At 46.5% G+C, this 14,501-nt stretch overlaps 1 protein-coding gene and 1 long non-coding RNA gene across 7 annotated transcripts in view; one reads left to right on the top strand and one right to left on the bottom strand.

The window, feature by feature from the left end:
• LOC139232625 (uncharacterized) overlaps nt 1-14,501 on the top strand; it is a 973,018-nt gene that overhangs the window by 797,163 nt on the left and 161,354 nt on the right. The gene's annotated exons all lie outside the window — the stretch shown is intronic.
• LOC139232608 (zinc finger protein 256-like) overlaps nt 1,401-14,501 on the bottom strand; it is a 43,720-nt gene continuing 30,619 nt past the window's right edge. For all 6 annotated transcript variants that reach the window (XM_070863043.1, XM_070863041.1, XM_070863040.1 and 3 more), the window contains one exon: nt 1,401-3,190. In XM_070863043.1, coding sequence (XP_070719144.1) covers nt 1,660-2,730 — 1,071 coding nt within the window. In that variant the 5' untranslated portion in view covers nt 2,731-3,190 and the 3' untranslated portion in view covers nt 1,401-1,659. The remainder of the gene's footprint in view (nt 3,191-14,501) is intronic.

Here is a 14,501-nt window from a genome sequence, read left to right as displayed (position 1 = left end):
CTTTGAACAAATATTTTGCATCGGTCTTTATGATAGAGGACACTAAAAACATCCCAATAGTTGATAATCAAGGAGCTATTGCACCGGGGGTTGGGTTTAAGTCACGATCACTAGAGATAAAGTACTAAGCTAATGGTGGACAAGTCCCCTGGACATGATGACATGCATCCTAGGGTCTTAAAAGTGGCTGCTGAGATAGTGGATGCATCGGTTGTAATCCACCAAAATTCCCTGAATTATGGAGAGGTCCCAGCGGACTGGAAAATCGCACATGTCACACCCTTATTTAAGAAAGGAGGAAGACAGAGAGCAGGAAACTATAGACTAGTTAGCCTCCCATCTATCATTGGGAAAATACTGGAGTCCATCATTAAGGAAGCAGTAGCAGGACATTTAGAAAATCATATTGCAGTCAAGCAGAGTCAGCGTGGTTCCATGAAAGGGAAATCATGTTTGACAAATTTCCTGTAGTTTGAGGATGTAACGTGCAGAGTGGATAAAGGAGAACCAGTTGATGTCATATATTTGGATTAACAGAAAGCAATTCATATGGTTCCACACAAAAGGTGTTCACTGGGTTGGGTAATATATCAGCATGGATAGAGGATTGGCAAACTAACAGAAAAAAGAGTCAGGATAAATGGATCATTTTCAGGTTGGCAAACTGTAACTAGTGGGGTGCCGCAGTGATCAGTGCTGGGGCCTCAACTATTTACAATTGATATTAATGACTTGGATGAAGTAACCGAGTGTAACACAGTCAAATTTGCTGATGATACAAAGATAGGTGGGAAAGCATGTTGTGAAGAGGATGCAAAGAATCTACAAAGGAATATAGATAGGTTGTGAGTGGGCAAAAATCTGGCAGATGAACGAAAATCTGGTAAAACGTCAGGTTATCTCCTTTGGTAGGAAAAATAAAAAAGCAAATTATTTTTTAAATGGACCAATTACAAAATGCTGTAGTACAGATGGATCTGGGGGATTCTTGTATATGGAACCCAAAAAGTTAGCATGCAGGTACAGCAAGTAATCAGGAAGGCAAATGGAATCTTGGCCTTTATTGCAAGGGGGGTAGAGTATAAAAGTAGGTAAGTCCTGCTACATCTGTACAGGGCGTTGGTAAGACCACACCTGGAGTACTGCGCACAGTTTTGGTCTGGACTTGTCTCCATTCCCGTGCCAAGGGGATTGCTTCACCAGACGGGAGGGGCAATATTTGGGGACACTGATTCCCCACCAATTCCCATTCCCCTTCTTCCTGGTGGATAATGGAGGGGCCACTGTGTATAATGTGCAAGTAAGTAAGAATTGTCAGCAAGCTCTTTCTAATTAGAGATTTTATTTAGTGGAAACTTTCACACACTATTGTAGATTTTGTTTCAAAGATCAATTTAGGATTAAAGTAAAAGTTCATAATTTTATTGCAAACCAAATTTCTGTTGCGAGTTACTGAATTAAGGGGAAAGATAACACAAAGCGTTTCTTAAATGGACACTGCAACCCCGAGAACACCATCAGCAACATATCCAGAATATTATAGTTCAGCCCAGTTATAGGGTTATTATCAGCAGAAACAAACCCCAACTGTCAGAATGAACATGGTTCAGTCAGGATGTGATTAATAGCAGCAACAACAGCAGGTTCCAACCCCTGCAGTCACTTGTGAACTCGCTGGTGTCTCAGCAGGTTGGATGACCCAGTGAATCCCTTCCCACACACTGAGCAGATGAACGGCCTCTCCCCAGTGTGAACTCGCTGATGTGTCAGCAGGGTAGATGAACAAGTGAATCCTTTCCCACACTCAGAGCAGGTAAACGGCCTCTCCCCAGTGTGAACTCGCTGGTGTCTCAGCAGGTCGGATGACCCAGTGAATCGTTTTCCACACTCTGAGCAGCTGAACGGTCTCTCCCCGGTGTGAACTCGCTGGTGTTTCAGCAGGTCGGATGACCCAGTGAATCCCTTCCCACACTCAGAGCAGGTGAACGGTCTCTCCCCGGTGTGAACTCGCTGGTGTTTCAGCAGCTTGGATGACGTTGTGAATCCCTTCCCACACTCAGAGCAGGTGAACGGCCTCTCCCCAGTGTGAACTCGCTGGTGTCTCAGCAGATCGGATGAACAAGTGAATCCCTTCCCACACTTTGAGCAGGTGAACGGCTTCTCCCCAGTGTGAACTCGCTGGTGTGACTGCAGGGTGCATAACTGAGCGAATCCCTTCCCACATTGTGAGCAGGTGAACGGCCTCTCCCCAGTATGAACTCGCTGGTGTGTCAGCAGCTTGGATGATGTAGTGAATCCCTTCCCACACTCAGAGCAGGTGAACGGCCTCTCCCCAGTGTGAACTCGCTGGTGTCTCAGCAGATCGGATGAATAAGTGAATCCCTGCCCACACTCTGAGCAGGTGAATGGCCTCTCCCCAGTGTGAACTCGCTGGTGTGACTGCAGGGTGGATAACTGAGCGAATCCCTTCCCACACTGTGAGCAGGTGAACGGCCTCTCCCCAGTGTGAACTCGCTGGTGTGTCAGCAGGTTGGATGACTGAGTGAATCGCTTCCCACACTCAGAGCAGGTGAACGGCCTCTCCCCAGTATGAACTCGCTGGTGTGTCAGCAGGTCGGATGACTGAGTGAATCGCTTCCCACACTCAGGGCAGGTGAAAGGCCTGTCCCCAGTGTGAACTCGCTGGTGAGCTACAAGTTGGGATAACTCAGTGAATCCCTTCCCACACATGGGGCAGGTGAACGGCCTCTCCCCAGTGTGACTGTGTCGATGAATTTCCAGCAGGGAGGGGGAATGGAATCCCTTCCCACATTCCCACGGTTTCTCCAGGGTGCGGGTAACCTTGTGTCTCTCCAGGTTGGACGATCAGTTGAATCCTCGTCCACACACAGAACACGTTTACAGTTTCTCCGTGCTTTGAATGGTGCGATGTTTTTTCAGGCTGTGTAACTGGCTAAAGCTCTTTCCACAGGCAGTGCAATGGTACACACACTCGGGTGTATGTGTCTCGGTGCTTTTCCAGTCACACTGATGTTTGAAATCTTTTCCCACAGGCAGAACAGACAAACATTTCTCCTTCCACTTTCAAAGGCCGATGATATTCAGGTCTTGATGAATCGATTAACTCCGTCAGATCTTGACGTGATGTTTGGTTTGTGTTTTCTGTCTGAAAATCTCCCCTTCTAATACGCTGTAAAAGGAAATAACAAAACTCATCACTGTCAGTGCAAGACAGAAATTCAGAATAGACACATCTCGTTTCCATGGAACATTCTTTCCTCTCTTGTTCTTCCAAAGCTGTAAATCCCTGTCCCACACATCCCTGCTGTGCTGAAATCCAAATCAACACACATTTCTAGACTATTTCTCCTTCACTCCCAGTTATAACCATCAATTCTAGCTGGGTTCAGCTCTGCACTCCCTGGTTCCCCTCCCTCTCATCTGTCCCTCCCCTTAAGGTGCTGACTCTGGCTGTGTTCAGTTCTACACTCACTGGTTCCCCTCCCTCTCCTCCCCTGAAGGTGCTCCCCAAGATGGTTTTTTATACCAGTATATTGAGGAGCCTACTAGGCTATCCTAGATTGGGTATTGTGTAATGAGAAGGGGTTAATTAACAGTTTTGTTTTGCAGGGTCCTTTAGAGAAGAGTGACCATAACATGATTGAATTCTTTCTTAAGATGGAAAGTGAAGTAGTCCAATCCGAAACTAGGGTCCCAAATCTAAACAAAGGAAACGAGGGTATGAGGAATGAATTCGTTATGATAGTTTGGGAAGATTCATTAAAAGGCATGACGGTGGATAGGCAATGCCTAATATTTAAGGAACGAATGCATGAATTGCAACAGTTATACATTCCTTTCTGGCGTGAAAACACAAAAGGAAAAGTAGCCCAACTATGGCTAAATAAATAAATTAAGGATAGTATTAGATCCAAAGAGGAGTTATACAAAGTTGTCAGAAAAAGTAGCAAGCCTGAGGATTGGACTGAGAGCAGTTTAGAATTCAGCAAAAAAGGACCAAGAGATTGATTAAGAGGGGAAAAATAGAGTATGAGAGTAAACTTGCAAGGAACATAAAAACCGACTGCAAAAGTTTTGACAAGAATGTAAAAAGAAAAAGATTAGTAAAGAAAAATGTAGGGCCTTTACAGACAGAAACAGGAGAATTTGTAATGGGGAACAAGGAAATGGCAGAACAATTAAATAAATACTTTGGTTCTGTCTTCACGGGAGAGGACACAAATAACAACCAGAAATGCTAGGGAACCAAGAGTCTAGTGAGCAAGAGGAATTAAAGGAAATGATTATTAGTAAGAAAATAGTGCTGGAGAAACTAATGGGACTGAAGGGCAGATAAATCCCATGGGCCTGATGATCTGCACCCCAGAGTACTAAAAGAGGTAGCCATGGTAGATGCATTGGTTGTCATCTTACAACATTCTATAGATTATGGAACAGTTCCTGCAGATTGGAGGGTGGCAAATGTAAACACACAATTTAAAAAAGGAGGGAGAGAGAAAACAGGGAACTACAGACCGGATAGCCTGTCATTAGTAGTAGAGAAAATGCTGAAATCTATTATAAAGGATGTGATAACGGCACACTTAGATAATATCAACGGGATTAAACAAAGTCAACATGGATTTATGAAAGGAAAATCATGTTTGACAACCTACTGGAGTTTTTTGAGGATGTAACTGATAGAATAGATAAGGGAGAACCAGTGGATGTAGTCTATTTGGATTTTCAGAAGGCCTTTGATGAAGTCCCACATAAGAGGTTAGTGTGCAAAATTAAAGCACATAGGATTGGGGGTAATGAATTGGCATGGATTGAAAATTGGTTAACTATCAGGAAACAGAGAGTAGGAGTAAACGGATCTTTTGCGGGCAGTGACTAGTGGGGTACCACAGGGATCAGTGCTTGAACCCCAGCTATTCACAATATATATAAATGATTTGGATGAGGGAACCAGATGTAATATTTCCAAGTTTGTTGACGACACAAAACTAGGTGGGATTGTGAGTTGTGAGGAGGATACAAAGACGCTGCAAGGCGATTTAGATAGGTTGAGTGAATGGACAAACACATGGCAGATGCAGTATAACGTGGATAAATGTGAAGTTATCCTCTTTGGGAGGAAAAACATAAGGACAAAGTATTATTTAAATGGTGATGGCTGGGAAGTGTCGATGTACAGAGGGACTTGGGTGTCCTTGTACACCAGTCATTGAAAGCAAACATGCAGGTGTAGCAAGCAGTTAGGCAGGCAAATGGTATGTTGGCCTTCACTGCAAGAGGATTTGAGTACAGGAGCAAGGATGTCTTACTACAGTTATACAAGGCCTTGGTGAGACTGCACCTGGAGTATTATGTGCAGTTCTGGTCTCCTTATCTAAGAAAGGATATACTTGCCATAGAGGGAGAGCATGGGAGGGCAGGACTGTTGTATGAGGAGAGATTGGGTCAACTAGGCCTGTATTCACTAGAGTTTAGAAGAATGAGAGGGGATCTCATTGAAACGTATAAAATTCTGACTGGGTTGGATAGCATGGATGTGGGGAGGATGTTTTCCCTGGATGGGAAGTCAAGAACAAGGGGTCAGAGTCTCAGGATATGGGATAGGAAATTTAGAACCGAGATGAGGAGAAATCTTTTCAATCAGAGGGTGGTGAACCTGTAGAATTCTCTCCCGTAGAAGGCTGCAGAGGCCAAGTCACTGAAAATATTTAAGAGGGAGATAGATAGATTTCTAGAAATAAAAGGCATCAAGGGGTATGGGGAAAAAGCGGGATTATGGTGTTGAGATAGAGGATCAGCGATGATCATATTGAATGGTGTTGCAGACTCGAAGGGCCGAATGGCCAACTCCTGCTCCTATTTTCTATGTTTCTATGTGCTGACTCTGGCTGGGTTCAGTTCCACACTCACTGGTTCCACTCCCCTGAAGGTGCTGACTCTGGCTGGGTTCAGTTCTACACTCACTGGATCTCCTCCCCTGAAGGTGCTGACTCTGGCTGGGTTCAGTTCTACACTCACTGGTTCCCCTCTCCTGAAGGTGCTGACTCTGGCTGGGTTCAGTTCTACACTCACTGGATCTCCTCCCCTGAAGGTGCTGACTCTGGCTGGGTTCAGTTCTGCACTCCTGAAGGTATTGACTCTGGCTGGGTTCAGTTCTACACTCACTGGTTCTCCTCCCCTGAATGTGCTGACTCTGGCTGGTTTCTCTTCTACACTAACATCACTCACAACCAGTGCCCGCCACAAGCCCGGAATAATAACCGGAATATCGGCGGTTGCAGCTTGGGGGCTTTTTCACAGTCCCAGGCTCATAGTGGCCATCTTGGTGCGGGACGGCAGGTTCAGCGCTCCGCCATCTTGATTCAGTGAGTAGCACAGCGCATGCGTGGCCATCTTGGTACAGGGACGAAGTGAATGATGTCAGTGTGGAACTGAACCCAGCCAGAGTCAGCATCTACAGGGGTGGGGAACCAGTGAGTATAGAAATGAACCCAGCCAGAGTCAGCATCTTCGGGGGGCAGGGGGGGAGAGGGGAACCAGTGAGAGGAACTGAAACCAGCTAGAATCAGCACTTGAGGGGAGGCGAGAGAGGAGAACATAAGAAATAGGAGCAGGAGTCGGCCATATGGCCCCTCGAGCATGCTCCGCCATTTAATACATTATTGGCTGATCTGATCATGGACTCAGGTCCACTTCCCTGCCCACTCCCCATAACCGTTTAATCCCTTATCGGTTAAGAAATTGTCTATCTCTGTCTCAAATTTATTCAATGACCCAGCTTCCACAGCTCTCTGAGGCAGCGAATTTCACAGATTTACAACGCTCCGAGAGATGTAATTCCTCCTCATCTCAGTTTTAAATGGGCAGCCCCTTATTCTAAGATTATGCCCCCTAGTTCTAGTCTCCCCTATCAGTGGAAACATCCTCTCTGCATCCACCTTGTCAAGCCCCCTCAAAATCTTATACATTTCGATAAGATCACCTATCATTCTTCTGAATTCCAATGAGTAGAGGCCCAACCTCCTCAACCTTTCCTCATAAGTCAACCCCCTCATCTCCGGAATCAACCCAGTGAACCTTCTCTGAACTGCCTCCAAAGCAAGAATATCCTTTTGTAAATATGGAAACCAAAACTGCACGCAGCATTCCAGATATGGCCTCACTAATACCCTGTATAACTGTAGCAAGACTTCCCTGCTTTTATACTCCATCCCCTTTGCAATAAAGGCCAGATTCCATTGTCCTTCCTGATCATTTACTGTACCTTCATACTAACCTTTTGTGTTTCATGCACAAGTACTCCCAGGTGCCGCTGTATTGCAGCACTTTGCAATTTTTCTCCATTTAAATAATAACTTGCTCTTTGGTTTTTTTCTGCCAAAGTGCATGACCTTACACTTTCCAACATTTTACTCCATCTGCCAAATTTTTGCCCATTCACTTAGCCTGTCTATGTTCTTTTGCAGATTGTTTGTGTTCTCCTCGCACATTGCTTTTCCTCCCATCTTTGTATCGTCAACAAACGTGGCTACGTTACACTCGGTCCTTTCTTCCAAATCGTCAATATAGATTGTAAATAGTTGGGGTCCCAGCACTGATCCCTGCAGCACCCCACTAGTTACTGATTGCCAACCCGAGAATGAACCATTTATCCCGACTCTGTTTTCTGTTAGTTAGTCAATCCTCTATCCATGCCAATATATTACCCCCAACCCCATGATATTTTATCTTGTGCGGTAACCTTTTATGTGGCACCTTGTCAAATGCTTTCTGGAAGTCCAAATACACCACATCCACTGGTTCCCCTTTATCCACCCTGTTTGTTACATCCTCAAAGAATTCCAGCAAATTTGTCAAACATGACTTCCTCTTCATAAATCCATGCTGACTCTGCCTGACCAAATTATGCTTTTCCAAATGTCCTGCTACTGCTTCTTTAATAATGGACTCCAACATTTTCCCAACCAAAAAGTTAGGCTAACTGGTCTATAGATTACTGGTTTTTTTCTGCCTCCTTTTTTTAAATAGAGGCATTACATTTGCAGTTTTCCAATCTGCAATAGTGTGTGAAAGTTTCCACTGAATAAAATCTCTAATTAGAAAGCTTGCTACAATTCTTACTGACTTGTACATTACACACAGTGGCCCCTCCATTATCCACCAGAAAGAATGGGAATGGGAATTGGTGGGAGTCAGTGTCCCCAAATGTTGCCCCTCCTGTCTGGTGTAGTAATCCCCTCGGCATGGGAATGGAGACAAGTCCAGACCAAAACTCTGCAGTATTTCAGGTGTGGTCTCACTAACACCCTGTACAGTTGTAGCAGGACTTCCCTACTTTTATAATCCATCCCCCTTGCAATAAAGGCCAGCATTCCATTTGCCTTCCTGATTACTTGCTGTACCTGCATGCTAACTTTTTGAGTTTCATGTACAAGAACCCCCCAGATCCCTCTGTACTACAGCATTTTGTAATCGTCCCCATTTAAATAATAATTTGCTTTTTTATTTTTCCTACCAGACATTTTACCACATTATAGTCCATCTGCCAGATTTTTGCCCACTCACTGAGCCTATCTATATCCCTTTGTAAATGCTTTGCGTCCTCCTAACAACTTGCTTTCCCACCTATCTTCGTGTCATCAGCAAATTTGGCTACATTACACTTGGTCCCTTCACCCAAGTCATTAATATCAATTGTAAATAGTTGAGGCCCCAGCACTGATCTCTGCGGCACCCCACTAGTTACAGTTTGCCAACCTGAAAATGACCCATTTATCCCGACTATCTGTTAGTTAGCCAATCCTCTGTCTATGCTAATATATTACCTCCAACCCTGTGAACTTTTATCTTGTGCAGTAACCTTTTGTGTGGCACCTTATCGAATGCTTTCAGGAAATCGAAATATACATCAAGTGGATCTCCTTTAGCCACTCTGCTCGTTACATCCTCAAACAACTCCAGCAAATTTGTCAAACATGATTTCCCTTTCATAAAACCATCATCATCATCATAGGCAGTCTCTCGGAATCGAGGAAGACTTGCTTCCACTCCTGAAGTGAGTTCTTTGGTGGCTGAACAGTCCAATATGAGAGCCACAGACTCCATCACAGGTGGGACAGACAGTCATTGAGGAAAGGGGTGGGTGGCACTGGTTTCCCGCACGCTCTTTCCGCTGCCTGCGCTTGATTTCTGCACACTCTCGGCGTTGAGACTGGAAGTGCTCAGTGCCCTCCCGGATGCACTTTCTCCACTTAGGGTGGTCTTTGGCCAGGGACTCTCAGGTGTCGGTGGGGATGTTGCACTTGTTCAGGGAGGTATTTGAGGGTGTCCTTGTAACGTTTCCGCTGCCCACCTTTGGCTCGTTTGCCATGAAGGAGTTCCGAATAGAGTGCTTGCTTTGGGAGTCTCGTGTCTGGCATGCGAACTATGTGGCCTGCCCAGTGAAGCTGATCGAGTGTGGTCAGTGCTTCAGTGCTGGGGATGTTGGCCTGGATGAGGACGTTGATGTTGATTTTGGTGTCCCTGTCCTCCCAGGGGATTTGTAAGATCTTGCGGAGACATCATTGGTGATATATCTCCAACGACTTGAGGTGTCTACTGTACGTGGTCCATGCCTCAGCCATACAGGAGGGCAGGTATTACTATAGCCCTGTAGACCATGAGCTTGGTGGTAGATTTGAGGGTCTGGTCTTCAAACACTCTTTTCCTCTGGCGGCTGAAGGCTGCACTGGCGCACTGGAGATGGTGTTGAATCTCCTCAGCCATGTCTGCTTTTGTTGATAAGAGGCTCCCGAGGTATGGGAAATGGTCCATGTTGTCGAGGATCTTGATGACTGGGGAGGCAGTGCTGTGCGGCGAGGACAGGCTGGCGGAGGAGCTTTGTCTTACGGATGTTTAGCGTAAGGCCCATTCTTTCGTATGCCTCAGGAAATACATCGACTATATCCTGGAGTTCAGCCTCAGAATGTGCGCAGACGCAGGCGTCGTCCGCATACTGTAGCTCAACGACAGAGGTTGGGGTGATCTTGGACCTGGCCTGGAGCGGTGAAGGTTAAACAGCTTCCCACTGGTTCTGTAGTTTAATTCCACTCCAGCGGGGAGCTTGTTGACTGTGAGGTGGAGCATGGCAGCGAGGAAGATTGAGAAGAGGGTTGGAGCGATGATGCAGCCCTGTTTGACCCCAGTCCAGACGTGGATTCGGGCTGTAATGCATCCGTTGGTAAGGATCACGGCCTGCATGTCATCGTAGAGCAGGCGAAGGATATTGACAAATTTTTGGGGGCAGCTGAAACGGAGGAGGGCGCTCCATAGACCCTCACGGTTGACAGTGTCAAAGGCCTTTGTCAGGTCGATAAAGGCCATGTATAAGGGCTGGCGCTGTTCCCCGCATTTTTTCTGCAACTGTCGCGCTGCAAAGATCATGTCCGTAGTGGACGAAATCCGCACTGTGACTCTGGGAGGAGCTCCTCGTCCACAGGGAGAAGACGGTTGAGGAGGACTCTTGCGACAACTTTCCCAGTGGCTGATAGCAGGGAGATTCCCCTGTAATTGCCGCAGTCGCACTTGTCCCCTTTTTTAAAGATGGTCACGATCTGAGATAAAACCAAGCTGACTCTGCTTAACTGCAATACGATTTTCTAAATGTCCTGCGACTACTTCCTTGATGATGGTCTGCAGTATTTTCGCAATGACAGATGGTAGGCTAACTAGTCTATAGTTTCCTGCTCTCTGTCTCCCTCCTTTCTTCAATAGCAGTGTAACATTTGCGATCTTCCAGTCCGCTGGGACCTCTCCAGAATTAAGGAAATTTTGGTAGATTACAACCAATGCATCCACTATCTTTACAGCCACTTCTTTTAAGACCCTGGGATGCATGTCATCAGGTCCAGGGGACTTGTCCACCTTTAGTCCCATTAGTTTGATTAGTACTTTATCTCTAGTGATAGTGACTGTTTTAAGTCCCCCCTCCCCCCATCAATAGCTCCCTGATTATCAACTGTTGGGATGTTTAGTATCCTCTGCCGTAAAGACCGATATAAAATCTCTGCCATTTCCATGTTTCCCATTATTAATTCTCCAGTCTCATCTTCTAAGGGACCAATGTTTACTTTAGCTACTCGTTTCCTTTTTGTATACCTGTAGAAACTCTTACTGTCTGTTTTTATATTTCTTGCTAGTTTGCTCTCATCTGCTATCTTCTCTGTCTTTATCATTTTTTAGTCTTCCTTTGCTGGTTTCTGAAAATGTCCCAATCCTCAGGCCTTCCTCTGTCCTTCGCAACATTATATGCTTTTTCAATTTGATACCATCCTTTACTTCCTGAGTTAGCCAGGGATGGTTCATCCTTCTCTTAGCATCTTTATTTCTCACTTGAATAAATCTTTGCTGAGAGTTATGAAATATCTCCTTAAATGTTTGCCATTGCGTTTCTACAGTCCTACCCTTTTACATATTTTCCCAGTTCACTTGGTGTCAGTGACAAGGGTTGGTTTATATCACATGGGAGGAGATTGGTGTCAGTGATTGTGGGGTTGGTTCAACATTCTTTGACCTGACAAAGGCCTTTGACACTGTCAACCGTGAGGGATTATGGAGTGTACTCTACAAATTCGGCTGTCCTCAAAAATTTGTCACCATCCTCTGCTTGCTTCATGATAACATGCAAGCCGTAATCCTGACCAATGGATCCACCACAGACCCAGTTCATGTACGGACCAGGGAGAAGCAAGGCTGTGTCATTGCACCAACGCTCTTCTCGATCTTCCTTGCTGCAATGCTACATCTCACCGTCAGTAAGCTTCCCGCTGGAGTGGAGATAATCTATCGAACAAACGGGAAACTGTTCAACCTCCATCGCCTTCAGAACAGATCCAAGGTCGTGCCATCCTCTGTCCTCGAATTACAATATGCAGATGATGCCTGCGTCTGCGCTCACTCGGAGGACGAACTCCAAACCATCATCAACACGTTCACCGTAGCATCTGAGAGCATAGGCATTACACTAAACACCCATTAATCAAAGGTGCTCTATCAACCTGCCCCCGCCACACAGCACTGTACCCCACCCTCTCCCGATTATCAAAATCCTTGATGAGGCCTTGGACAATGTGGACCATTTTTCATATCTCGGGAGCCGACTGTAAACAAGGGCAGATATCGATGACGTAGTGCAACACTGCCTTCAGTTCCCAGCGCAGCCTTTGGTCGCCGAAGGAATAGAGTGTTTGAAGATCAGAACCTTAAAACCAGCACAAAGCTCATGGTCTACCGAGCAGTAGTGATATCTGCCTGCCCTCATACGTGCTTCTCAGACATGGACTATGTACAGTAGGCACATCAAAGCACTGGAGAAGTACCATCAATGCTACTTCCGGAAGATCCTGCAAATCCATTGGCAGGATAGGTGCACCAACGTCTGTTCTCGCACAGGCCAACATCCTCAGCATTGAAGTGTTGACCACGTTCGATCAGCTACGATGGGCAGGCCATATTGTGCATATGCCCCATACGAGATTCCCAAAGCAAGAGCTCTACTCGACAGCCTCAACGCGGTGAGCGAGCTCCAGGGGGCAGAGGAAACGCTTCAAGGACACCCTCAAGGCCACCTGGAAGAAGTTCAACATCCCCACCAACACCTGGGAATCCCTGGCGCAAGATCGCTCAAAGTGGAAGAGAATAATCCGTGAGGGCGTCGAACACTTCGAGTCTCTTCACCTGGAGCAAGCAGAGACCAAGCGCATCCGGCGGAAGGAGCGCACGACAACCCAAGCACTTCAACAAACCGGCACTTCAACCAACGTACTTTCAACCAGCGTCTGTCCAACCTGCGACAGAGACTGTAGCTCCCGCATTGGACTTAACAGACATCTGAGACCTCATTTTTAATGTGGAAGCAAGTCATCCTCGACTCTGAGGGACTGCCTATAATGATGATGGTTAGTTTATATCAGACAGGAGGGGATTGGTGTCAGTGACTGTGGGGTGGGTTTATATCAGATAGGAGGGGATTGGTGTCGGTGACTGTCGGGTGGGTTTATATCAGACAGGAGGAGATTGGTGTCAGTGACTGTGGGGTGGGTTTATATCAGATAGGAGGGGATTGGTGTCAGTGACTGTGGGGTGGGTTTATATCAGACAGGAGGAGATTGGTGTTAGTGACTGTGGGGTGGGTATATATCAGACAGGAGGAGATTGGTGTCAGTGACTGTGGGGTGGGTTTATATCAGACAGGAGGAGATTGGTGTCGGTGACTGTGGGGTGGGTTTATATCAGACAGGAGGGGATTGGTGTCAGTGACTGTGGGGTGGGTTTATATCAGACAGAAGGGGATTGGTGTCAGTGACTGTGCAGGAGGTGTCTCCAGCTTCAACTACTCGAGCTCCACATTTCGGAGCTTGAGCGGTGGCTGGAGTCAATACGGTACATCCGCGAGGTTGAGAGCTACATGGATAGCACCTTTCAGGAGGTGGTCACCCTGCAGCTTAAAAGTGTGCAGGCAGAGGGGAAGTGGGCGACCACCAGACAGAGTAAGAACACGAGGCAGGTAGTGCACGAGTCCCCCCGTGAGTCCATCTCGCTTTCAAACCGATAGTCACTTCTGAGCATCGGTGAGGGCGATGGTGTCTCTGGGGAGTGCAACCGGAGCCAATTCCAAAGCACCACGGGTGGCTCAGCTGCACAGGGGGGAGGGACGAAGAATAAAAGAGCTCTAGTGATAGGGGATTCTATAGTTAGGGAAACCGAGAGATGTTTCTGTGGCCGCAGACATGACTCCAGAATGGTATGGTGCCTCCCTGGTGCCAGGGTCAAGGACGTCACAGAGCGGACGCAGAGAATTGTGGGGGGGGTGGGGGGGGAGGGAAGAGGGTAAACAGCTAGAGGTCGTGGTCCATATCGGGACCAACGCCATAGGTAGAAAGAGGGATGAGGTCCTACAGGCAGAATTTAGGGAGATAGGAAGAAAATTAAGGGGTAGGACCTCAAAGATAGTAATCTCCGGGTTACTATCGGTGCAACGTGCTAATGAGTACAAGAATAGAAGGTTAGAGAGGATGGAGAGTTGGTGTTGGAGGGAGGGCTTTAAATTCCTGAGGCATTGGGACCGTTTCTGGGGGAGATGGGATCTGTACAAACCGGACGGGTTGCACCTCAACAGCGCCGGGACCAATATCCTCGCGGGGAGCTTTGCTCGTGCTGTTGGGGAGAGTTTAAACTAGCTTGGCAGGGGGATGGGAACCTGAGAACACATTCAATAGGAAAGGAAGTAAAGCAGAAATTGGATAGCAAGAATTTAGAAAGAGAATCTGTAAAACAGAGGAAACAGGGGTTAGTAAGTAGTAATCAAGGAGGTTTTCCTGTGCTAAATGGTCTATACTTTAATACAAGGAGTATAGTGAATAAGGGGGATGAGCTAAGAGCACAGGTCCTGAAGGGCATAACTGCCAGTCTGGGCCTGCGGCACATAAGAACATAAGAACATA

Source organism: Pristiophorus japonicus, chromosome 20, assembly GCF_044704955.1.
Source record: "Pristiophorus japonicus isolate sPriJap1 chromosome 20, sPriJap1.hap1, whole genome shotgun sequence".
Lineage (NCBI taxonomy): Eukaryota > Metazoa > Chordata > Chondrichthyes > Pristiophoridae > Pristiophorus > Pristiophorus japonicus.
Note: the sequence above shows the minus strand (reverse complement) of the source record. Positions and strands in the feature narration are given on the sequence as shown.